The 27,701-nt window shown below is 39.6% G+C and overlaps 1 protein-coding gene across 1 annotated transcript in view; it reads left to right on the top strand.

Annotated features, from left to right (window-relative positions):
- The first annotated feature begins 2,370 nt into the window (after nucleotides 1-2,370).
- LOC149139054 (uncharacterized) overlaps nucleotides 2,371-27,701 on the top strand; it is a 132,501-nt gene continuing 107,170 nt past the window's right edge. The window contains exon 1 of the mRNA XM_089450570.1: nucleotides 2,371-2,455. Within this exon, the coding sequence (XP_089306696.1) occupies nucleotides 2,371-2,455 (85 nt within the window). The remainder of the gene's footprint in view (nucleotides 2,456-27,701) is intronic.

A 27,701-nucleotide genomic window follows, 5' to 3' on the forward strand; every position in this document is an offset into this window, starting at 1 on the left:
CTAAAGGATAATATTATTCCTAGAGGTCTCATACCTTTAGAGGAGTTCTTTGATCAAGATGATGTGGTGAGAAAACTGACCTTGCTTCCTACGGACAAAGGAGTTGAATATGTAAATCTTGGAATGGTCAACTAGCCCAAGCTTGTAAAGTTATCAAAAACATTATCTCCCAAAGCAAAGGCTAAGTATGTTAAGTTACTTTCTGAATTTTTTGATGGTTTGTGCATGGGATTATTAAGATTTGAAAGTGTATGACAAGAACATCATTCAGCATACTATTCCTATCAAGCCGGATCAAAAACCTTTTAGACAAAAATTGAGAAGAATCAATCCAAAGTTGTTGCCATCCATTGAGAAAGAGGTAAATAGATTGTTTAAAGCTGGCATCATTGTTCTAATTGGATTTTCTGATTGGATTTCAAATTTGGTCCCGGTACAAAAGAAGATAGGAGAGATAAGGTTGTGCATAGATTTCTGGAACCTCAACAAAGTGTCCTTAAAGGATAATTACCCTCTTACTAGGATGGACCATATTCTGCAAAGAGTAGTTGGAGCATCACAGATGTCACTACTAGATGGCTACTTGATCTATAATCAGATCTTGGTACATGAAAAAGACCAAGTCAAAACTGCCTTCACAACACCATGGGGAACTTTTCAGTATGCCAAGATGCCATTTTGGTTGAAGAATGTCAGAGCCACTTTTCAACGGGCAATGGACATAGCTTTCGCTAATGAGAAGGATGTTTTCTTGGTAGTCTACTTAGATGATTTGACGGTATTTTCTAGTTCTGATGATGAGCATTTGCACCACTTAAGGATTGTTTTTCAGAAATGTAGGAATTTAGGGATTTATGTAAACCCGAAAAAGAGTCTTTTCTCCATGGAAGAAGGTAAACTCCTTGGTCATATAATTTCTAAAGATGATATTCTCATTGATCCTTCAAGGGCGGAGGCATACAGACTTTCTGTGCAACAAAAAGGAGATTCAAGCTTTCAATTGTAAGATGAATTTCTTATGCAGATTTATACCAAATTTGGTTGAGCATTTACAAGAATTAACTAATATGTTGAAGAAGGACAACATTATGAAATGGACTAAGGATGCCATGAAATCGTTCAACTTGGTAATGTTTTCTTTGACCACAGCCCTAGTTTTGATCAGTCCTGATTATACTCATCATTTTATTATATTTTCATTTGCGTCTGAGCACACTATGGTTGTGGTGTTGATGCAAAAGAGGGATCAAGTGGAGCAACCCATTGCTTTTTTCAGTAGGAATATTAGAGATGTTTCTTTGCATTAAAATATCATTGAAAAACGATCTCTAGCTCTTGTAAAAGCATTAAAGGATTTTAGAGTATACTTTCTACATTTACATGCCATAACATATGTTCCTAATGTAGCCGTCAAGGATGTTCTCATGCAAATTGATCCGGAGGGAAGAATAGGTAAGTGGATAGCAGCAATGTTGGAGTATGATCTTGAGATTAAGCCTACCAAACTGATCAAAGGACAAGGCTTGGCAAAATTGATGGTGGAATCAAATTTGCACACTCTAGACATAAATCTCATTGCAGCAATGTGAGATAACAAAGAGGGTGGCTCAATAATTCAAGTATCAGAAATGTTTCACGAATCACCTTGGTGTTTCGATATAGTTTATGTTCTTTGGTATCTTTCACCGCCTCCTCGAATGTCAAGAAGTAAAGGTAGATCACTAAAACTAAAGTCTACAAAATTCCGCATTTTAAATAGTACTCTCTATTGGAAAGATTCGAGAGGGGTTCTTCTTAATTGTTTGGTTGAAGATGAAGCTCAGTAGGTGATGAATGATTTCCATAGAGGTGATTGTGGTGGTCATTTGTTTTGGAAAACAACTAACAAAGTGTTGAGAGTAGGATATTATTGGCAAACTTTTTTTTTAGCTTTATATAAGATAGTCATGAGCTGCCATGAATGCCAAGTTTTTCAAGGAAAAAGGAAGTTGCTTCCTCTTCCTCTGAAGCCGGTTGAAGTAAATGCACCTTTCCAATAGTGGGGACTTGATTTCATAGGAGAAATCCATCCTACATCATCAGCACAACACAGATGGATTTTGACAACTACCGATTACTTCACCAAGTGGATTGAGGCCATTCCGACAAGGCAAGCCATGGACACGGTAATTATTCAGTTTTTAGAATCTAATATGTTTTGGTTGCCCTCACAAGATTATAACAGATAATGCAGCAACATTTAAGTCAAAGAGGATGGTCGAGTTTTGCAACAAGTACAATATTACATTGGGTCATTCCACAACATACTACCTGTAGGGCAATGGATTGGCTGTGTCATGAAATAAATCCTTGGTGAACATTATCAAGAAAATGTTGGAGGCAAACAAGAAGAATTGCCATCGAAATCTTGTTAATGCTTTGTCGGCTGATGCAGTGAGCAACAAGAAATCAACAGGTATGTCACATTTTGAGTTGGTTTATGGTACAGATACGGTATTTCCCACATCACTTGCAGTCCTGGTCATGAGATTATTACAGGGAGATGACAACGAAGAGGATGATATTCAACATAGAATTAATCAAATGATTCACCTGTAGCAAACAAGGGAAGAGGTTTCCCAAAACAATTTTCGGTTGCAAGAGAGGATAAAGAAAATTTGTGACCGCAAAACCAAGGCAGAAAAGTTTCAGCTAGAAGATGTAGTGCTGCGGTGGGATGCACAGAATGAAGAAAAAGGAAAGCATGGTAAGTTTGAAAATCTATGGAGAGCACTGTATAAGATCTCAGCCTATCGAGGAAAAAATTATTTTTTTTTAAAGGAAATGGATGGTCAAGAGTGCTCAGGAGGACCAGTGAATGGTAGGCTCCTGAAACTCTACTACTTTTGATGTTGGTCCTCAAAGTTGCTTCACTGTCATTGTATATACCGGTTTACTTTTCCCTGCAAGATTTCAAGTACACTTTCATTTGAGACTGGGGCCCAAAGTGAAGGCTATAAAGCTTGAATGATTTGTGTTGAATTTGGTTCATTTTGTTTTGAGTCAAGTTTAGAGTCAGTTGCGAGTCAGTTTCCAGTTTGTATTGAGTCATTATTCTTTAAAATTGTTAAAAAAAAGGGTTTTTTTTCTTTTAGTCTTCTGTTTGTTTTCCCGTATTGGCCCAATCAGCTAGGCACTTGGTCTACATTGTTCTTGACACCTCTAAGGAGCTACCATACACAATAAGGCCAATGTTAATGTCAGTATCTGCATACTTCCATTAGGGATCAAATTTTCTCTTTGCATTTTTCATTTTAGGGGTCCCATACTGAATTCTTTACATCATTTCATTAGGTCATGTCAAGCTAATCCACTGATGGTTGTCTTCTCTTCAAAAAATCTAATTTGTCCCTCATAAAGTACACTTGTTGACCCATCTTCAGGTTGTCTTCAGTCATGGTTTTATGGTCAAAATGTAATCATGTTTTCATTAGGTCTTAGGGTTTAATTTCCAAGGTCAAAGGCATGATTTAAAGGTGTAAATAAAGGGAAGCAAGGGGATGAGGATGATAAATAAATCAAGAATGATGGCTAGTAAGTCATAGTCACTATAGAATTATCTTTTTAACTAATGTAATTTTCACCTCAAAAAACATGTTTTTGAGGTGAAAACAGAGTATTTTGAGTTGATTTATATTTCTTATGTAATTTTAAGTCACTTTATGTAATAAATGATTCCCACTGTACCAATGCATCTCTCCTTGCTACAAGACAAAGAAACACTACAAAAATCAGTTCAAATTGAGCATCATCCACCTGAAAAGGAAAAAAGAAGAAAAGACATTAAAAATAGAGATTTGAAAAAGGTCAAGAAACAATGGAAAGTGGGCTTTTCTAGTGAAAAATCAAAATCTACTCCTATATAAGGTGTCACATTTCATTTTCAAGTTCATCATTCTCATTTGGCAAAGGAGGAGTCAAAATGTGAAGAAAAGAGGAGAAGTTGAGTAAGTTTTTGGCCAAGGAGAAGTTGTGCTACGCTTCTCGAGTTTGGCGCTACATGTTTTAGGTAGTGGAGGTGGCACTGTGCATTCAAGGGGTGGCGCTTCAAGTACAAGCTGAGTGTTGCGAGTAGGGAATTTCTGACAATGTAAATTAACATTCTGTTGTGCATTCGGGTGGTTGTTGTGTGCCTGTAGTAGGCACTGCATGGTGAGAAGCAAGTACCAAAAGAGCCTCCAGCTTCCTAAAAACATCCAAATACACCCTCTAATCCCTCAAGCAAGTAAGTGTCAGCACTATACCTCATGAGTGATTTTTAGTTAAAGTGGTTGAAGGTAATTTACATTGGCAAAAGAGAAACCCTAGATTCTTCCTCAATTACACCCTAGAAAACTTAACCCCCATTATTTTTCCCACCACCCATCACTAAAGCCCTGAACCCCTCCCCTATATCACTTCATAACATTTTATACCCCCTCATCCTTCATCCCATAAGCTATACTTCAAAAAAGGACCCAAGCCCCTCTCCCTCATTTTCATGGTTCATACCCTCCCCTTCATTTTCTAGCCCACCAAACACCTCACAAGGTCATCTCCTACTCCCTTATTCCTAATCACTCTTGCTCACTTCCTTCATCCCTTTTCCAGGAGTGCACAGCCCCAAAATTTTCAAACATGGACAGAGAAGATAGAGACTATGAGGAGGAGGAAAACACCGACAGTGACAGTTCAACAGATAGACCTAGGCATCAGAGAAAACCACACAAGGGACGCAGAATTATCAGGGAAGAGCCATCAAAACTTAGAGAATTGTAGGCCTCTTAGTTGGTTTTCACTTGCTTCAGGCATCTAGGGTGCTATGAGTTCTGTGAGCAAGTAGAGAGAGTTCAACACCACCCTGAGCTCACAAGGCTTTTTGCAGCCAATCTTTGGGACAACAAGGTGACTCTTGCCAGGGTGACATTTATAGTTTCACCTTCCATTATTGCGGATGTAACCAGGATTCCAAATGTAATGGAGAAGTGGTACAAGGCACAGGACCTAGATGAACACTATTATGAGCCTTATATCAAACTCAGGTATAGAAATGAGGCAAAAGGGCTTTTTCCTTTCAAATTTTTTGAAGACAAGTATGCCCCCATGATGAAAATCATCATGAAATATTTCACATGTGAGGGCAGATTTTCCAGACTATACACCTATCACATCAGGCTTCCCATGCATTTTACTAGGGTGAGGATGTTAAACATCCCTTATTTCTTGTTCAGGAATATTGAGAAGATGGCCCACTTTGTGCAGAAAATGCCATACCCTCAACAGATGAGTAGTCCTTATCATTATTCCATGATCAAGATGATTGTGCTTCATCATATTAACCTCCTCTACATCTCCTGGGAGACATTTATTGCTCATGACATCCTCATGGGTCCTCAAATTCCTCCACCGGTGCCCCAAGAATCAGGAGGACCTTCTAGCAATGCTAAGGTGAAGGCATATGAGAAGGCCAAAACGACTAGAGCTACTGAGGTGCCCGGGACCTACATGACATACCAGAGGGGTACAAGAAAATTGTTTGTCACTGATAGGCAAGTGTTTGCTCCACAGTATGTGGAAGGGACCTTTCCTTCTTCATCAACTCATAGGAAGAAGTTTGCTCCAGAGGATGTGGAAGTGGATTTGCCTTCTTCATCAACACAGCAACAACAGGTGCAATAGCTACATAAAGGGAAAGAAAAGATGCAGGTGGAAGACCTTGATGATGAGGAGGAAGAAAGAGACTTTGATTTGACGGAGCATGATGAGCCAGAACAACATTATATTCATCATGGCATAGAGACAATTGACTGAGAGGCTTAGGATGAAGCAAAAATAATGGACAACATCATACAGGAAAAAGAGGCTCAAGTCCAAGCATTGATGGAAAATTTGGAGAGAGCCAAGTATGTCATCACATATCTGGAACAAGAGAACAAGTAGCTGAGTGACAAGCAGGTCCTCATGGAGCTGGAACTTCTCAAGATAAAAAGACAAGGTGACAAGGGTGAATTAGTTATGCAAAAGGAAGAGGCACCAATCACTTTGACTCCTATTGAGAAGGAAATTGAGGATGATAGAGGGATTTGGCTTGAAAGAGTCAATTTGCACTTAGAGAAGCTGTTACAGAAGGCCAATAGGAACAACCAGATCAGTAGGCACATGGCCGACCACTACAATACCCGCAACAAAATTTGCAACATGAGGGTCAAACAGATGAAAACTAGGCTAAGGCGGGCTCTAAAGGGAAAAAAGGATGAGAATAGGCTTAGGTTTCTTGTTGAAGCTTCTTTGGCTCATCAAGATGCTTCATGATGGTGTTGCTCACCAATTTTGGTCAGGTTTAGAGGCGATTTTGTTTTTTGCAAATTTTGGAAATTCCACAGATAGAAAATCTGGCTCGACATGCAACGCCAATGGCATTGCGCTTTTCCTAGGGGCACGCAATGGAGAAATGGCTTGCATTTTTGGATTCAGAGCATTGAGTACATGCACCCTATGGATTTTCTAAGTTTTTGCGGAAAAATTGGTCCACAAAAATGTCAAAAAACACGCTAATAATGACCTGTCTGCCACTTTTTGGACAGATAGAAGTAGTCTTGGGACAATCAACTTTTTAGGGGTCAAATGAGCTTCAAAGGAAGAAATTCCAGGTTTTTTGGAAATTAGAATTTGTTGACACCTAATCATCAGGATTGGGTGAATGTAATTAATGTAAATAAATAATAAGACATATGAACAATAATCGAGAGATGAAGTGAACAATCTCTCCCTCATGTATATAATAAAGACCAACTTGAAGGAATAGAATATGAGTTAATTTGTGGAGTTACTACCTGGCCTGACATGGTATCAGAGCCAGCTCTCGAAATTAGTTTTTTGTGTAACTCCTAGTGTCAATTTCATGCCTATATTCTGCCTGGTTGCCTGAAGCCTACCCCAGGCAGTGTCATATATGTTTTTCAATATTGTCTACGCCCTATGTCAAGTCTGCGCCCTCTTTGAAGAGACCTACTGCAAACACTCTCTCACTGCATCAGTGTCATAGACGTTTTATATCCTCCTATACTCCACTGAAAATGTTGTCTCCACTGCAAACATTTGGTATCTTATACTCCACTAAAAACATTGTCTCCACTACAAATGTTATCTCACCGTGTCAGTGTCCAACCTATTCTGTTGGGGTAAGGGTTCCATTGTGATTCGATGGACATGGCCTAGACATATGAAAATATACTGTGTGAAATGCATTGAATTCTTATGGAAACGTTGTTCCACGGGATACCTTGTTGCATTGATTTGAGGCGCTCTAAAAGTTATCGATGTGGTGTGATGTTCGTATGATGCCTTTGATGCATTTACACAGAATGTTGTGAACGTTATTATGAGATCTAGATGTTGTTGAAGCATTGAAATTATACATAGGTGTATGTCGTGTTGTGCATGGAATGGTGCTGGTTCGTATGCATTGAAGGGAGTTTATTAGTTCCTCTTTGTGCATTGAAGCGTGAGATCGTGAATCTGGTTGGAGACTCACCTCTCCATACTCTTTGTTGTAAAAAATTTTGGCATATGCACAGTGAGTCTTATTGTACATTGGTGATAGCGTGGATGAATATTGGTGGACCCATAACTATGGTACAATTTATATATTCCTTTGTGCGTTAAAGTTTATGAAGAACTTAATAAGTATGGTATATGGTATCAGAGCGTAAAGCATGGGATTTGAGCTTTCATGCATATGACTACTCACTTATGAGAAAAGCATCCGTCCAAGTTTTTTTCAGCAAATTCTGATTTACATTAGAATTCAATATTATTTCTCAGTTGATATTATTTCTCTTGAATTGCAACCATATTGTAATACAAAAAAAAATGGTGATATTATATACACATAGAATATAGTGTTGATATTTTTATATTAAATGAAGAAGGAAGAATAAGGCTGCATTATTTTTTAAGAACATTTTCCTTACAGAAGTTTTTTTTACAGTACACACATTTTTTTACCAGCAGAAGTTTCTTTTTTATAGTATTCATTCAATCATATCTATTGTGGGAATAGTTCTCACTAGAAAAGAGAACTATCTTGAGTGGTCCCGCATGATAAAACACACCCTCATTTTCAATGAGTTGTGGAAAGGAGTGTGTATTGGAGACGGAGACAAAGAGCCAGAACAACCTACCTCAGACAAAGAGCTTGCCATTTGGGAAAATAAGAACAGAAAAGCCTATGCATTAATTGCAGCATCTATAAGTGGAGAGGTGAGTCGCCATATTTTTCCATTTTCAATTGCTTTCGAAGCCTTACAAACACTAAAAGAACTCTATGACTCACATTCTGTACTTGAAGTTGTTCAACTCATGATTAAACTCTTCACTCTTGAATTGCAAAATAATGATCCTCTTGCTCTTGCATCTGAAGTAAAGTCTATAATGCATTATATCAAAGCCACTAAGGTTGAATTGGATATTCCTCTTATCGCTTTTCTCAAGGCACTTTATCCTACTTACTCTAGTTATCTTGAGTCATTACAAGCAAATGGAAATCTCAAAGACATTACCTTTGACTCTCTTGTGAAAAAATTTATTGAAAGACAAAAAGCTTTTGGAGAGAAGACAACTCCTGAATATTCTAAAGAGGTTGTGTGCCTTGCTCATAAAGAAAATAATCCTACTCAAGATTCTTCCAGAGGAAGAGGTGGTCGAAGAGGAAGAGGAAGATATTTCAAAGGCAGGGGGGCAGACACTCTCAAGGAAAAAAGGCAGATTTTCATTGCATACGCTGTAAAAGTGTTATAGACATTTTTGTGCCTTACAGCATGAAGCATGAAATGTCAATAATCTAAGGGATCCAAAGTCCCTAAACATGTTGTTCTTACCCCTAGAGGAACAAGGTCAGCAACCTACAGCACTTCAGATCAGTTCTCCACCTGAAAACACTCAAAAACAAGCAATTTCAGGATCATGTCAATTGCTCCACTGAGCATCTGCGCTGAATGTCAACTGCTCCACTCTGTACCTGCGCTGAATGTCAAATCTAATGAAGGCTACCTACGCTGGGCGAGATTGTCCAAGTGGCACAGTCATTCTGCAAGGTGTCAGGTGCCTAGGAAGCTTCTAAAATGACACTTGGACCAGCAAATTCGCCCTATGATGAGTAAGAGGTCCTTAAACTCCAAGTGGAAGCTAGGATCTCCAAGTGGACTCAAGAACTGGAGTATAACTGAAGAGGGAGAGGACACAAGTCAACTTCATGTCAGTCTCAAGCTGACTCATCCTTTCTCCAAATATCCTATATATAGAGCTCTCTCATGAGGTCTAAGGAGGCTGGAATTTTGTGAATGTAAGGAAGTGCTGTTGGTTTGTGCATAGAACTATTGGGTGATTTCTTTGAAGGAGGTGAAGAGGAGATTTCTTTCTGCTGGGAGGTGTTGCTGGATTGGGCCTCTTATGGTTGTAACACTCTCAGAACTTTACTTCTTCCATTAATAAAGCATTTGAGGTTCTTCTATATGCATGTGTCTCTATGGCGAATTGATGCTCGTATATTTGATTTATTCTACTCCTTGAATCAGTTATGGATGTATGCTTCTTGTAGTTTCCCTTTCTTGTGCTTTTGCAGGATCTTTGTGTAGCTGGGCCAGTGAAAGAGCAAGGAGCTGGGAGCAAGCAGCAAAGAGGGAAGATTGGATCAATCATTAGCGGAAGATAATGGTTAGTGGATCTCTTCCTCCTCTCTCTTACATCTCATAAAGAAGTAATCTTGAATAGCTTTGTATTCAGTTGTTGCTGAGGTACTATCACCCTTAGAGTGGGATAGGGTCATTCCGTATTGGATACTTTTCCCTACAACAAATTGGCGACTCCACTGGGGGATCGTATCTTGTTGGTTGTTTTTGTTTTTTGCTATTCATTTCATAAACAAAAGGAGTACCGAATCGAACTGTGTTTGAATCTTTCAAATGCAAAGTAGAGGGCAGCTACTCTAGCTCAGTTTCTGGGCAAGTTTATGATTTGAAGAGCTGATCCACAAGGACTCTAAATAGCTCTTAGTGATAGCTTTTCATCCTCCTTTTCATCCCTTAGTGTGTACTTGACTGATAGCTTCTGATTTGGCCAAAAACTGTGAATTTTTGAGCAATTTGTGACCCGGAAACTGTGAAAAACGTAAGTCTCGTTCTTCAGTGCAGGTTGTACAAAGGCAGTCTGCATTTCAGCGCAGGTAACCCCTTCGGGAACTACGGTGAATGTCAATCTGACAGTCCTTTACCTGCGCTGAACCAGTGGTACACTGTGCTACTGGGGTTTCCTACTGGTTCTTGCCTTGTTTTCACTCTTGTTTTGCTGTTTGTTACCAGTCAGTGTACCTATCTGAAACCAACTTTCCTTGCCACTATTCCGCCTCGGTTGTATAAAGAAACTGTGTTTGTTCTTTGTGTATTTCTTGTATCATTTGCAGTTTCCCATAACGAAAGTGAACTAGTCTTGTTGTGGCCTCTTAGGTCTAGACCTGTGATTAAGTGTCGTTTTGATCTTAAGAGTTAGTTTATTTGCTGTTCATAGCTGATTGAGCTTTTGCTTTCATCATATGGTTTGAATTTATATATTTCTAGTGTCGAAACAAGTAAATCTTAAGGTGTCTTTTGATTTTTGACAAGCTTGTTTGCTTTCACTTCAAATTGAATTCGAAATTATACAACAGCTTTCTTTTTTGTATCGCACAAACATTAAGAAAGAGAAAAGAAATACCTGCATTTTGCATTTTGCATATAAGTTTGTATGTTGATTTAAGGAAAAAGTGCATTAGTGTATGCTCTTTGATCTATGTGAAAAGATTTTGTCTCTCTTTTCCCTCAGTAGTTAAGATTTTCATAAGTCGAAAAGATTGAAAAAGCTTGCTTCTCATCTTAGACTGCATTTAGGAATTTGTATCAAACATCTCATGGTGAACCTTGAAAGGCAAACTTTAAAAAGATCAACTTAAAATATATTGAATGAACCTAACAACGCTTTGAAACATAACGCAAGCACATAGAGGTCTAAGTTAGAGACGTGTTCCGGCGTCGTTAAACGTAGTGACTGTCGATCTCGACGAAGGTGGGTGATTCCTCCTGAGAGTCGGTGGCACTAATACGGACTCATGCTCCCACGTACCGTCGCGTATATATTGGGAGACCCCTATAGGCATATATCTTTTATCCATAGGAAGCCGTGTCGGCCGCCCTACTGATCGCAATGCAGTGAACACAGCATTCACGAAGATCGACCACCCGTACCGTAAAACGTATTCTGTGGTTTTGCGAAAGGTTTGGCACACCCTTTGCCTAGATCTCCAGAGCAGTTTATTTTGGCCTTTTTCAAACTCTATAACTGAAAAAGTCCATCCGAGCATTTGTCACTTCGGGCTCGTTAAAACATCGAAGGAGACTAGAGTCATCTTTAGCTTTTTCTCGACTCTTTAAAACTGAAAAAGCAAGTTGTGTCTAAAGCGTCGTTATAAAATTTATTTTAAGCGGAATAATCATCACCTTTCCCTCGTTGATCTTCGAAGTTAGTCCACCACAAGTGGAAGTTCCTGTAGAATCGCTAAGAAATCTTTTGGATAGACTAGATATGTCTGAACAACCGTCGACATCTAGGACTGTGTCGTCCGACACAGCAGCAGCAGAGCCTCCTGCTGCTACTCCAACGATGTTCGCTGGTATACCATCTGTCCCGGAAAATTGTCAACAACAAGCCGGAGTCCAATCAGGGACAACGACATGGTTAGTTCCTATTTCTTCATCCGGATTATCATCTGGTATTTCTTATGTTGAAACTCAACAAATTGATCCAATGTGTCTTCAAAGGCCAATTTACCCTTGAAGTATTGGATTTCCACCATATGGAGGGCAGTATGCTCTTTCATTGTTCCCTCCCAGAGAACAACCATATGGGAGTTTACAACAAAGTTCAGGTCAAACTGGAATTACATCCAGCGGTTGGGTACCAATACTACCTCAGCAACCAGAGGTTGTATATTCAATGCAACCAGTACACCCTGTGTCGAATATTCCCACCATACCTGCTATAATGAATGTGTCGCAAGTCTCAACGACTCAATCACAATCTCAGGGTAGTGCCTCCTTATCTGGAGCAACTCAGGCTCAAACAAGTACTGTGACTCCTCATCCTGGTCAATCATCCAGTATTGGTCAACAGCAAATGGTCCAACAACCAGAGCTGGTTCAATCTCAACAACCGCCATTCCAGCAATCATATCAAGGACCTGAGCAACAAGTCTTTGTAAGTAATGGGCAACCATGCTATAATGGTTATGCCCATCAACCTTGTCAAAGTTGTCAGCATTATGCTGGTTTGCAAAGACCCATTGCTCAGGCGATACCATCTTATCCTGGATATGCTTCACCTAACCTGAACCAACAGTTGCCCTTTGTAGCAACTCTAGAACTACCAGATCTAAACCGGCTGACGAATGATCCAATTGCTTATGCCCCTTGGTGGCCAGCGATTCCGCATAAACTTCCGTCAGACATTCCTAAATTTAATGGAAATCCGGGTGAAGATCCATCGAATCATGTGATGACATTCCATCTATGGTGTTCATCAAACACCCTGAATGATGATTCGATACGTCTTCGCCTCTTTCAGAGGACGTTAATCGGTCCGGCGGCAAAATGGTACATTGAATTGCCTAGAGCTTCGTTCGACAACTTCAGTACCTTAGCCACAACCTTTTTAACCCATTTTCAATTACCGATAAGGTATGAAACGGGAACAGAACTCCTTACCAACTTCAAATAGACGACTGCCACCCATATATCTGATCATATACATGAGTGGCGACATCGTCGTAGGATGGTAAAAACATACGTTCCCGATCAGCTATTAGCTGAATGGTTCATCAAGTCATTACTTCCTGCCATCACGGAAGATGTGGCAAAGGGGGGAGTCGTAACGGAAGAGCAAGTTATCGCTCGTGCGCAATATCTGGACTTAGTTTATACTCAGTCCGGCACGCTCTACGACAAAATACCTGACGCCCCTAGACAGGAATTCTCAATTCCTCCTCCTCCCAAATCAAACAATGACTCTCGCGCCGGCGATGGCGTGTTTGGCAAAAACAAAATTTCTAGTCAAAATGCAAATGAAGAACTTCTTGCCTCGGAAGTAAATTCCATGTCAACCGACAAGGGAAAACAACTGAAGCAACCAGGGGGCAAGAAGAAAAAGACGGGGAGAAAAAGGAAACTCCCGGTAGGGTGTCATATATGCGATGAGGATCATTGGACAAAAGATTGTCCACATATAGCTGAAGTTAAGAAACTCTTCAAGAGTTCAAAAACCCCAGCAGTATTGATTGATCCATTTCCTAATCCAGGTCAAAATCTGGTTGCTAATCAAAATGTTTCCCGATCCCAAGTGCTTATGTTGTCTACCTCAAAGCAGCAGAATAATGCTTTGACAAGGAATAAAGATTACGGGAATCCACGGCTGTCGAATAACAAGGCTAATGAACAACCTAATAGTTCGACGACAACTTTGACCAAAGTTGTGCCACCCATCATTCCTGAACCAATGATAAAGTTGCCAAAAGGAGTAGTACACAAATCGACATTTAATCCTCGTGCCAAAATAGCACAAAATTATAATATAATAGAGGACCTGGCCCAATCGCCGTCCGCTATGTCGACACTTGAGGTACCGCAAAATTGCCCCTCCCAAGAGCAAACTTTATTATCAGCAATAGGTGGGATTGGCCCAATGGATTCCAATCTTGTGGCCTTTGATCATAAAGGATATGACCCTAAGTTACCAGCTCAACTAGCTTTCCTTGTTCAAGTGAAAGCCCTCAACAAAACTATTCATCGAACAATTATTGATGAGGGGGCATCTACATGTCTTATGTCGATGAGTTGCTGGAAAAATTTAGGCTCACCACCCTTGTCGAAATCGTCAACGACCTTAAAAGCGTTTGATGGACGATCATACACTCCATACGGGATTTTAAGTAACTTGCAAGTTGAACTGGGGGGCAAAACAGTAGAAGTTGATGTTGAAGTAATCGATGGAAACCTCGATTACAACATCCTACTAGGAAGGCCCTGGATATATGCCATGGCCGCAGTCGTGTCGACCTACTTCAGGAAGATTTCATTTCCCTTTCAAGGAGGGATTACAGTCGTCGACCAACAAACTTTCCTCCCCGACAGTTCACAAGTTACGGGAAGCATTCCAATGATCCATGGAAGCGATCATTCGCTTCAAAATATTGGAGTAGGTTTCCTAAAAGACCCTGCCTTAATGGGTACTTTTGCCCTACCGCCTGCAAGAAATCTGGCAGAAGTGGCCACAGTGGAAACCTACAATATGAAATCTTCTATATCTAATGGATTCGGAAGATTCCTAAACATTTTGTCAGCATGGATCATCGCCCTAATGGAAATACTGTAAATACAGTGGGCTCCGAGGACGGTTCTTATCTCGTGTCAACCTCGTTAAAAAATGAAACAAGGAGTCAGAGGACGGTTCTTATCTTGTGTCAACCTCTTTAAAAAATGAAACAAATCCCCTTTCTCAAAGGTAAACCTTCATTCCAACCACCGAGTTGAATGTAATGAAGCTTGGGGGGAATGCACCTCGATTTGCGTTATTATGCTGGGGGCATGCGAACTTATCTTCGAGCAGTTTTAGCACATAGTTCATGCTCGTTAAAAAATAAACATAAGATTGAGCAGTGTTTTGGCGCATTCGAGCTCTTTAAAAAATGAACCCAGTACTGGTAAATAACCATTTGATACCGTAAATTCATCAGCCATAAAAGCCTTGGTCGTATGTGCACCTACCGCCTTCACCTTTCATTTGGCCGATCGTTCACCTCCATATGATTGTTTACCTATTTTGAGGAACAGCTGCGAAGAGTGATTTCACCTAGCCATCCTTGTGACACTGCCGTGATTGGAAAATTCCAACCTGTACCTGGAATCTGCTGCTATCCCTGTTTATCACTCGTTCCTCAAAAGACGAGTCTTCTTTGAGCTCTTTTCATCTGACTCGTAAAATATGAAAAGTTTGCCGAGTTTTGGCCTTCCAACTCGTTAAAGTGACCGGAAGAGCTATCCCTCCTCTAAATTTTAATCTTTTTGGACCTGAGGGATCATTACACAAAAAGATCAAGCGCTTGTTTTGTTCGGCTCGTTAAAAGTACCGAAAACTCATCCCTTCTGTATTGTTTTATACTTTTTCGGACTTAAGGGATTAGATGACGAAAAAGGAATTTTTGGAGTTAACTTTCTGTACCTTTTCAGACTCTCTAAAATTGAAAAGGACCGAGTTTTCCTTGTCGTTAGACTCATGAAAATGATTAAATAGCGACAAACTTGTCTTTAGACGAGAACGAGTTTCCCTATCGCTAGGCTCGTTAAAACATAGCGATGGGCTTGCCCGAAGGGCAGGTTATAGAACAAGCATATGTTATCCTCCTCAAGCTTGACAAAAATAAAGAGGTACTGGTCAGAAATGACTAGGGAAAAATTGGGAGAACCTCAAAGCTTTAATGGTAGCAAGTCGCTCTTGAACATGACACTTTTCCTCCGTACCACATCGGGTTGGGTTGTTTTCATTCACCGGTCTCATCACCATGGTCCTCGCCAAACCATCCACATTTGGGGTAATGCTACCGATCCATCGCATCAGTGTCGTTATATGTTCAAGAGATGTCATTCAGAAAGAGTCAACTGTGTCCCATCCACTGCCATACATTATCCTTCATCCATTCATGGTCTCCACCCTGAGTCATATGTCACAGTTTGTTTTCACCTCCACTAAAATCATTAGCTCCGTTCTGTGTCATTGATGTGGGATTCATTAAGGCCCTCCTTTGATGGATCGCTTCTTGTCGACTTCAGCTCATTATCCAAGAAGTTGATCTAGGAACAACCCCTTCTGTACTTTGAAGCTTGCATGCCTCAATGGCAAGTTTCTCACTTCCGGCGACAGGTATACATCAATGACCTTCGACCAGAAGATTTTGCATGGTGTTCGACGCCAAGTCCTTTATTCACACCACGTGAATTGTACTGCAGTACCTTGAGGGTCATTGTCATTATTGGTGATTCCTCTCGCGCTTGTTAACGGTTTACATTATTGACCGGTAATCAAGCGATGTCTTTCCATGTTCGACTTCAGCGCAATTCTCACATGGATCGACTTGTACTTAGAGTGAAGATCGAACGAGTTTGAAGACCCCGGATCTAGTTTCATCCATCCGAGCTGCGATATACATTCGGGATATAAAGACATTTGTTATGTACATCATTGCAGTAGATGATCATCCTACTCAAAGGATGATAATTTTAGCAGAGAATTATCAGTCTACCATCAGACGATCGTCTGTTCTATGTACCAAAATGTATTTATAAAGCTGAGCATGGGAATGCCCGCCTCAGCTAGATCATGAAAGCAGAATGAAAAATAATGTATTGTATTGTATTTTATTACAGGGTACCTCTCAGCGATTGAATGAACTTCGGATCCTCCTGATAAAGCATTTCACCCGATAAACGACCTCATACTTTAGGGGGCAACTGTTATAGACATTTTTGTGCCTTACAGCATGAAGCATGAAATGTCAATAATCTAAGGGATCCAAAGTCCCTAAAAATGTTGTTCTTACCCCTAGAGGAACAAGGTCAGCAACCCATAGCACTTCAGATCAGTTCTCCACCTGAAAACACTCAAAAACAAGCAATTTCAGGATCATGTCAACAGCTCCACTGAGCATCTGCGCTGAATGTCAAATCTAATGAAGGCTACCTATGCTGGGCGAGATTGGCCAAGTGGCACAGTCATTTTGCAAGGTGTCAGGTGCCCAGGAAGCTTCTAAAGGGACACTTGGACCAGTAAATTCGCCCTATGATGAGTAAGAGGTCCTTAAACTCCAAGTGGAAGCTAGGATCTCCAAGTGGACTCAAGAACTGGAGTATAACTGAAGAGGGAGAGGACACAAGTCAACTTCATGTCAGTCTCAAGCTGACTCATCCTTTCTCCAAATATCCTATATATAGAGCTCTCTCATGAGGTCTAAGGAGGCTGGAATTTTGTGAATGTAAGGAAGTGTTGTTGGTTTGTGCATAGAACTATTGGGTGATTGCTTTGAAGGAGGTGAAGAGGAGATTTCTTTCTGCTGGGAGGTGTTGCTGGATTGGGCCTCTTATGGTTGTAACACTCTCAGAACTTTACTTCTTCCATTAATAAAGCATTTGAGGTTCTTCTATATGCATGTGTCTCTATGGCGAATTGATGCTCGTATATTTGATTTATTCTAATCCTTGAATCAGTTATGGATGTATGCTTCTTGTAGTTTCCCTTTCTTGTGCTTTTGCAGGATCTTTGTGTAGCTGGGCCAGTGAAAGAGCAAGGAGCTGGGAGCAAGCAGCAAAGAGGGAAGATTGGATCAATCATTAGCGGAAGATAATGGTTAGTGGATCTCTTCCTCCTCTCTCTTACATCTCATAAAGAAATAATCTTGAATAGCTTTGTATTCAGTTGTTGCTGAGGTACTATCACCCTTAGAGTGGGATAGGGTCATTCCGTATTGGATACTTTTCCCTACAACAAAAAGAAATGGATCACATGATGCCTCTACATGCAAGCTACCATGGGACAAAATTGAGAAGCAAAGAAACCAACAGAAAGGTAAAACCAATGATACAGACAAACGTAAATCACTTGAATCCTTTCACTATGTTGTGCCACAATGTAATATTGGAGTAAATGAAGATTTATTTAATGCTTCACTTGCTTCTTGGAAAAATGGTTGGTTGCTTGATTCAAGAGCAACTTGCCACATCACTCATACAAAAGATTTTTTTGAAGAATTTACTAACAATGTTGATGGAGCAGTATACTTTGCAGACCAATCAAAAATCAAGCCATCAGGGCTTGGCACAATCAGGCTTAAATTGCCTGGTCTCCTAGACTTTATTCTACATCATGTTCTATATCTCCCATAGCTGAAGAGAAACTTGGTGTCCTTGGTCCATATTTGCCAACAAGGTCACTCCATTCATATGTTTGATGGCAAGCTTGATGTGAGAAAAGCATCTAACCACTCAGTTTTCATCAGGGGAATAGAAGAAGAAAGGCTTCTCAAGCTGCAAGGTACCTCTGCTCGTGCACAACATTTCTCATACAATTCTCATCATGAGGAAGGTACACTTCCATCAAGTTTATTATGGCATGCTAGACTTGGACAATTGAACTATGAAAACCTCTTCTTGTTGAAGAAAAATGGTGTTGCTGGTTTGCCTACAATTCCTAGGAAATTTAAGCAATGTGATGCTTGCATTCTAGGAAAGCATAAGAAACAGTCCTTTCATGACTCACATTCAAGAGCACATAGAAAAATTGAACTCATTCATTCAGATTTATGTGGTCCATTGCCTGTTCCTTCTGCAAATTGAAATAAATATATGATGAAATTTATTTATGACTACACCAGAAAGTGTTGGGTTTATTTATTGAAGAACAAATCTGATGCTTTTCAAACATTCAAGAACTTTCATAACTGGATTGAAAATGATGCAAAATCTCATATTGGGTCTATTCGCATTGATAATGGTAAATAATACACGTCAAATGAATTTTAAAACTATCTTCGCCAACATGGGATCAAACATCAAACAACTGTGCCTTATAATCCCCAACAGAATGGTGTAGCTGAAAGAATGAATAGGACAATCTTAAATATGGTACGCTCCATGCTCGTCTTCAAAAATGTAAAAATAATGTTTCGGGATGATGTTGTTCTATATGTTGCATATATAAAGAATAGATGTCCATCTAATGTTATTAGAAACAAGACTCCATATGAAATGTGGTATGGGCACGTTCCTTCGGTAAAGCATCTCAGGGTTTTTGGTTCCACCTGTTATGCCTTGATACCAAAGGTACATATAAACAAACTTGGTGCAAGAAGTCGTAAGTGTATCTTCTTGGGGTATTCAAACACCTCCAAAGCATACCATCTCTATGATGAAGTCAATAAAAAGTTTATTGTATCTAGAGATGTAATTTTTCTTGAATCATCCAAAACTGATAATGTTGTTGAGCGACAACTTGATCGCTTGGGTAGATTCACAAATGCAAAATCATTTCAATAATTTTATAATCAAATTCCACATCTTGAAGGGGGGATTCCTATACTAGATCAACATGTGGAATCTTCTTTTGAATAACTCTCTGCCCCGCATGAAACTCCAACAACGGATGATGCTTTAAGTGATGTGATTGATAGAATTGGGAGACTCAATCTTGAATCAGTCCCAACTCAATCAATGGAGCAACCTGGACCATTTGATAAAGGTCCTCCAAAGTGGCTGATAAAGGCACTTGAAAGTGTTCATCCTGATGAGATTGAAAGGACAAGAACTAGAAATTCAAACCGGCAAAATGGAGGTGATGTAGATGACCCTAATTCACCTATTGATATGGATGTTTCTTATTATTGTGAATTGAATTTTTCTACAGATTTCGAACCAACTTCGCTCAATGAAGTTGCTTCTCATGATGAATGGAAAGAAGCAATGCAAAAGGAGTATGATGCCCTCATAAAGAATGGCACTTGGAAGCTGGTTGATCCTCCATTAGGAACCAAACCAATTGGCTGTAAGTGGGTCTACAAGAACAAGTATAAAGCTAATGGCTCACTTGACAAGCACAAAGCTAGGCTTGTGGTGAAAGTTTTTGCATGTAAGGAAGGGGTTGATTATGAGGATACTTTTTCCCCCATAGCAAAATGGGCTACCGTCCGGACACTCTTTGCCCTAGCAGCTCAGAACGGTTGGAAAGTCCATCAAATGGATGTAAAAAATGATTTCCTGAATGGAGATCTAAAAGAGAATGTTTTTACGTACCAGCCTGAAGGATTTGTTGTGAAAGGACATGAACATAAAGTATGAAAACTTGTGAAATCCTTGTATGGCCTCAAACAAGCACCGGGAGCCTGGTATGAAAAACTAACTTAGAATCTTCTGAAACTCAATTTTAAACATTATGATCTTGATGATGCAAATTTATTTGTCAAGAAAGTTGGAAAAATAGTTGTATATCTTGTGGTATATGTAGATGATCTTTTGATGACAAGGAATAATGAAAGCTACATTGCACCCATAAAGAAGGAATTGGGGTAAAGTTTTGAAATGACTGATTTGGGCTATGTTCATTACTATCTTGGTATTGAAGTAACTCAACATCCGAAGTCCATATTTCTTTCTCAAAAGAAGTACATTGGAGATCTATTGAACAGGTTTGGCATGACAGAATGAAATCCTCTTACTACTCCAATGGAACAAAACTTAGAGATCACATTTATTGAAGGAAAATAATTTGAGGATGCAACAAAGTATAGACAGCTTGTAGGAAGCCTCAACTACCTAAATACTACCAGATCAGACATTTCATTTGTTGTTGAAATCCTCTCCAATTTTATGCAAAAGCCTTGTGAGGGACATTGGTCTTCAGCAAAAAGAGTTCTAAGGTACTTGAAGGGAACTCAAGACTTTGGAATCAAGTATACATAGGTGGACGACTTCAGCTTGATTGGATACTTTGATTCAGTTTTCGATGGAGACAAAGAAACTGGGGTATCTACTTCAGGATATGCTATGATTCTTGGATCAGGAGGTGTCTCCTAGAGATCAGCAAACAATCAGTTCCAACGGATTCCACAGTAGAAGCAAAATACATGGCAGCAACTGAGGCAACAAAGGAAATTGTGTGGCTTAGGAAAATTCTTGAATATTTGCAGGTAAAACAAGCACAATCAACTCCACTCATGATCGACAATACCTCTACAATAAAGTTTCCGAAGAACCCAAAGTTCCATGATCGAACGAAGCACATCAATACTAAATGTCATCTAATTTTACATCATGTTGAGGCCAAAACAATCCATCTCCGTCATTGTTCCAATAATGAGAAAATTGTATACATCTTCACCAAAGCTCTTGGAAGAGAAAAGCTTGAATGATTCAGAATGATGCCTGGACTCACCAACATCCCTTTAAGGGGGGGAATGTTGACAGCTAATCATCAGGATTGGGTGAATGTAATTAATGTAAGTAAACAATAAGAAATATGAACAGTCATCAGGAGATGAGGTGAACAATCTCTCCCTCATGTATATAATAAAGACCAACCTGAAGGAATAGAATATGAATTAATTTATGGAGTTACTACCTGGCATGACAGACTTGAAGATCTTTCCAATGAGCTATCATGAGCTCAATTGGAAGGCCTGGAAGACCTCCAAAAAGGACCTGAAAGTGGCATTGCGCATTGGACCAGTGGCGCCACGCGTAGGACAAATTTTGCACATGATGGCCATTTTTCTGTGTTTTGACTGTGTTCATGGATTTTCTCTCATGGAGGATGTTTTACTGATGTTAATGATTACTTGGCTTATAAATATGATGGATAATTAGTAGTAGAGGGTAGAATCATTAGATTAAAAGTCAATTTGAGCACAAATGAATCAGTTTTCTCACTTTTAGAGGCAAGTTGTTAAGATGTCTATATTCTAGTTTCTTGTTCAGTGTTGGTTAGATTAGCTCTTCATCTTAGGGATTTGACACCTGAGGATGGGAGGAGGTTGAAACAATGCCTATCTCTTCTTCTTCTTTCTCATTGTTGTAGGAATTTACAGGGTCAGTTCCTTAGACAGAACACCAAAGGACACCGCTCACAAACAGATTGCAGATCAATACACCAGTACTTTTGACGTGGTTAAAACCCTCAAAGAGGGAAACAGTCCACAGCCTGAGCCAACGCAGCCACTTCGGGCAATTTATTAATAAAAGAATGAAAATTTGCATAAGCTTCTCTCATGAATGGTTAACCTACAAATGACCCTCCATGCTCTTTAAATAGAGATCATGGACCAATCGGGTGTTAAGCCACGGATCAAGTGTCGGTAATACCGAGGAGAGAATGAACCGTCAGATCACTACATATCGTGACCATCAGATTGTAAGTTACAAAATGTACATAGTAAAGAAACACACTTTACCTAACTCTATACCTAACTCTATACTAGACCAAGTTGTACTTAACTATTTCATATGTGTCGGAATATCCTAACATCCCCCCTTAAGAACAACTCGGGATAGGATTGAAGGATTTACAAATATGACACAATAGGAGAATGAAGGAGGCACTAGAGCCTATCCCCCCTTAGTGATAAATTCCTAAACTCCAACCATAAATCGAAGTTTAGTGAACTTCACCTCTGTGAGAGCCTTTGTAAAGATGTCTGCAACTTGATCATCTGTTGAACAATATTGCACTTCAAGAACATGGTCATGAATGAGATTTCTGATGAAGTGCATGTGCAGTTCAATGTGTTTGCTGCGCTGATGTTGGACAGGATCTTTGCATAGTTGAATGGCACTTTGATTATCACACCAAAGTGTAGTCGGATGCTGCTGCTGAAAGCCAAACTGTGACAGGATCTAACGAAGCCACAAGGCTTCCTTACTAGCTTCTACGGCACCACAATACCCTGCTTCTGCTGAAGAGAGAGAAATGGCACCTTGTTTCTTGCAAGCCCATGTAATAGGTCCTGAACCAAGAGTGAACACATAACCCACAATAGACTTCTGATCATCAGGGTCACCAGCCCAATCGGAATTAGTGAAACCAACCAATAGAGGAGATGCTTCGGCACTATAATGAATCCCAAAATGAACTGTACCTCCAACATAACGAAGTATTCTTTTAGCTGCTTTCCAATGACTTTCACGTGGGTTTTGCATAAACCGAGCAACAAGGCCAACAACAAAGGAAAGGTCAGGACGAGTATGGGTTAGATTCAAAAGTTTTCCTACAAGTTGACGGTATAAGGTAGCATCAACTTCAGGAGAAGTACAAGTGAGTGAAAGTTTGACTCCAGACTAGAAGGGAGAAGGGGTTGGCTTACAGTCTTCCATGTGAAAATGGCGTAGAATATCATAGGCATACTTGGATTGGGAAAGCGAAATACCTTCCTTGGATTGCAAGACTTGAAGACCAAGAAAATAATGTAAGTGTCCTAAGTCTGTCATTTCAAACTTCCTTTTAAGGCTAGACTTCACATGGTTTATAAGGTTCGGATCACTACCAGTCAGGATAAGATCATCAACATAAAGAACAAGAATGATAAGAGACTTGCCCACTTTCTTGGTGTAGACAGTATTGTCAGAATGACACCTAGAAAAGCCATTTTCTAAAAGAAAGTTATCCATTTTGGCATACCAAGCTCAAGGAGCTTGCTTGAGACCATAAAGGGATTTCTTAAGCCGACATACAAGGATGGAGTCTGTTTGTATAAAGCCAATAGGCTGTTCCGTATAGATTTCTTCATGAAAGTCCCCATGCAAGAAGGCAGATTTAACATCCATCTAATGGACTTCCCATTTGAAAGAGGCAGCAAGGGAAAGAACAAGGCGGATAGAGTTCATTTTGGCAACAGGGGAGAAGGTTTTAGTGTAGTCAATGCCTTCAACTTGTGAAAAACCCTTAGCAACAAGACAAGATTTATGTTTATCAACATTCCCATCTAGTCCATACTTGGTTCTGTAAACCCATTTGCATCTAACAAGTTTTCGTCCCTTTGGTAGAGGAACAAGATCCCATGTATCATTTGCCAATAATGAATGATATTCTTCATTCATAGCTGCTTCCCAATCTGGATGGCCTGAAGCTTCTGCAAAGGTGTCAGGATCATAATTCACTGAAGCTTGTGCCAGTAAAGAAGAGGCTCTCTCGAACTGAGAATGTGTACGTCGCTGATCTGTAGGATCAATGGCAAGATCACCTGTTGCATCCCGAGCAGCGTGGACCCATTTTCGAAGCTGAGGAACTGAAGGAGGATCCTGAGAAGGTGTGGGAGGATTTTCATCCTCGCTTTCATCATTTGAAGAAGAAATATTTTCAGAAGTAGAAGAGATAGGGAGAGGTGGCACATCCGCCGAGCTAGGCTCGTAGGCCGATATATTTTCAGCAAACTTTACATCTCTTCTAATGATGACATTTTTGGACTTAAGTGGAATAAGTCTATATCCTTTGACATCTTCAGAATATCCAACAAAAATACATTTTTCACTCTTAGGTTCTAAATCTTTATGTTTCTCATCTGCAATATGGGCCCATGCTTCACTTCCAAAAACACGAAAGTGACTTACATCTGGTTTGATTGAGCTCCATGCTTCTTCTGGAGTGATATTCTTTAAAACCTTAGTAGGAGTGTGATATATTATGTAATTTGCACAGTTAATTGCTTCAACCCAATAATTATGACCAAGTCCTTTAGATTGAAGCATACAATTAGCCATTTCCTTTAAGGTGTGATTCTTCCTTTCAGCTACACCATTTTGTTGTGGAGTATATGGAACAGTATGTTGCATTTGAATTCCATTCTCAGTGAAAATTTTGATGAATGTGTTTTTAACATATTCTCTGCCATTATTAGATCTTAGCTTAAGAATTTGATGTCCAGATTGTTTTTCAACAAAAGCCTTAAAGCCCAAGAACATGTTAAATACTTCACTCTTGAGTTTTAAGATGTATACCCAAGTGCATCTGGAGAAATCATCAATGAAAGTTAATAAATACTTGTAGCCAGAGAATGAAGCAACTGGAAGTGGACCACATAAATCACTATGCATGAGCTTTAAAGGGGCTGAGGCGTGCCAAGAGGCAATTTTTTCAAAATTGTCCCAATGATGTTTTCCGAGTACACATCCGGAACAAACACCATCTCTGCAAGATACCATTGGAAGACCTGTCACCATATTTTCTTTACATAGATTCTGAAGAGAGCGATAGTTTAAGTTACCAAATCGCTCATGCCAAAGTTTGCTCACTTCATCATTATGAGCAACAAATACTGAGGGAAGATTTGATGACCCAAAGTTGTGAAACTTATACAACCTTGTAGAATCATCAGCAATGCCAGTAGCTAAAATCTGTCTAGGATCTCTTAGGTCCTTAATTACAACATCGTGAGGTGAAAATTCAACGATTTTACCTTCACCTGAATGGGTTATCTGATATACAGATAGAAGGTTGCAGGATAAGGTTGGAACACATAATACATCATTAAACTGACCATTCCCTAGATGAACAGTTCCATTCCCTACAACACTAAGAGATCTATCATCACCAACATATATATTTTTGGTGTTACAATCATTTAAAGAAGAAAACATGGCTTTGTTTTTGTCCATGTGATAAGAAGCTCCAGAATCAATGAGCCACTCATGAGAATGAGAAGAAGAAGATACATTTAGTGCATAGCCAGACCGAGATGCTTGACAACCACATGCAGAAAGTGCCATTCCTGAAGATGAAGTTGAAGTTGAAGATTGCTCCAAATGGATGTTATGCTTCTTCATTGCTGCTTCCAAGGCTTCCATCTTCTTAAAGCATTTGGATTCTAAGTGGCCATCTCGATTAAAAAAGTTGCAATGTCTATCAGTCTTCTTCCATTTGTTTTTATTTGTCTTATCATTTTGTTGAAATGATTTTTCATTTTGAGGCGGAAATTGCTTAGGACCCTTGTTTCGTTTAGGACCATTCCTTTTAGGATACGACTTCTTAGGATTCTTTGAATTTGGTTGCTGCTAGGCGGCTAACGCTTTCTTGGAAGAGTTTCCAAGATGAAGAAGACCAAGGTGTAAGAGTTTTTCTTGTTCTCTTTTTAAAGAATCACAAAAGGAATCAAAGGAAGGGGACTTGTAGGCTTGTCCTTTAGAAATGAAGGCTTCTCTTGTAGAATGGAAGGTGGAAACAAACACAGAATAGGCTGGTCCCAACTTAGTAAGAATGGAGTAGATAAGGCTACTATCTTCTTTCTTAACCTTAACACCTTCCAAGAGAAGTCTAAGGGTCGTGAACTTGGACAAAAAGTATTCAATGCAAGAAAAACTATTAGGCTCCAATGTAAGCAATTCATTTTCAAGTTGATGGGCTTTAAGTTCATTTTTAATTCCAAATACTTTAGTAATCTGTTTCATTGCTTCATCAGGAGTATCAAGTTCTGCAATATGGAATCTAAGATATGGAGAAATAGACATCCCAATCAACCCACGTGCTTGGTCTCGCCTATTTTCCCATTTAGCTGCCTTGTCTTCATGTTTCGGTTTGGTCTCTTGGCCTGTGGCTATTCTGTAAAGACCTTTACTTCTAAGTAAATCCACAATGTAGGACCACCATTGGAAGTAGTTGGTGCTGTCAAGAATAACTTGGCATGGACTTTCTATTTTAAAAAAAACTGAAGCTATAGATGCTGAAACTAAGTCTTTCAATGGAAAGATCTCGAAAAATTAGGCTATTTCAAAAAAACGGTTCTGAAAACGGCTTCTGGATGAAGAAGTTATGGCTTTTTGAAGAAAATTTGATGAAGTCATCGACGAAGTGCGGGAATGTGCGGAAATGAAAAATCCGCCCCTACAAAATGGAGACTTGAACCGAAGATCTCTACTCTCATAAATTAGCTTTGCACCAAGTGAGCTATACAAAAAGTTTGAGAGAAAGAGAGAGAGGGGGGGGTTGATGCTTTGGGTTGCGTGCTTGCTTTGAGAAAGCTCTTTTTCCGTACAAAACAGAAAACACAAAACCCAACATGGACATACAAAAAAAATGAACCTTGCGGCTCAAAGTTAGCTTTAGCTGGAAACTAAATATTTTCAAAAACGAACCTTGTGGCTTGAAGTTAGCTTTAGCCGGAAACTAAATATTTTCCTCAATGTTTCTGATTTTCCGAGATCACACTAAGGCGCAGCGGAAAAGAGCATACGCATGAGAAAAATCCTTCCTTTCTATTTCTGATTTGCCCAGATCGCACAAAGTCGCGGGTAAAAGAGCATACGCAGAAATGAAACGTATAGATCTGTAAATAAAAAAAATCTAAATAAACCGAAAACCAAAATAAACAGAGAGAAAATAACTGTAAACTGCAAATAAACACTGTATACCTCTAGATCTTAAAAATGACGCAGCTAGGGCTACCGGAAACCTTTTCGCATGAAACGAAAGGGGTTCCTCACTGGAACAGATGCTCCTAACAAAACAGAGCAGTCCTCTTGGCCCGAAAGCAGTCAGAAACAGTAGATCTAGGAAACGGTAGTCGGATGCAGTTCTATCGGCTTCAGATTTGGATCACCAATGGACGTGGCCCTCAAATAGCTCGGATACCATGTAGGAATTTACAGGGTAAGTTCCTCAGACAGAACACCAAACGAAAATGCTCAAAAACAAATCACAGATCATTACACCAGTACTTTTGATGTGGTTAAAACCCTCAAAGAGGGAAACAGTCCATGGCATGAGCCAACGCGGCCACTTCAGGCAATTTATTAATAAAAGAATGAAAATGTACATAAGCTTCTCTCATGAACGGTTAACCTACAAATGACCCTCCATGCTCTTTAAATAGCGATCATGGACCAATCGAGTGTTAAACTACGGATCAAGTGTTGGTAATACCGAGGAGAGAATGAACCGTCGGATCACTACATATCGTGACCGTCAGATTTTAAGTTACAAAATGTACATAGTAAAGAAACACAATTTACCTAACTCTATACTAGACCAAGTTGTACTTAACTATTTCCTATGTGTCAGAATATCCTAACAATTGTAAA

This window comes from Pinus tabuliformis, chromosome X, assembly GCF_031772625.1.
Source record: "Pinus tabuliformis cultivar Carrire ecotype Pingquan chromosome X, CPIR1, whole genome shotgun sequence".
Classification (NCBI taxonomy): Eukaryota; Viridiplantae; Streptophyta; class Pinopsida; order Pinales; family Pinaceae; genus Pinus; species Pinus tabuliformis.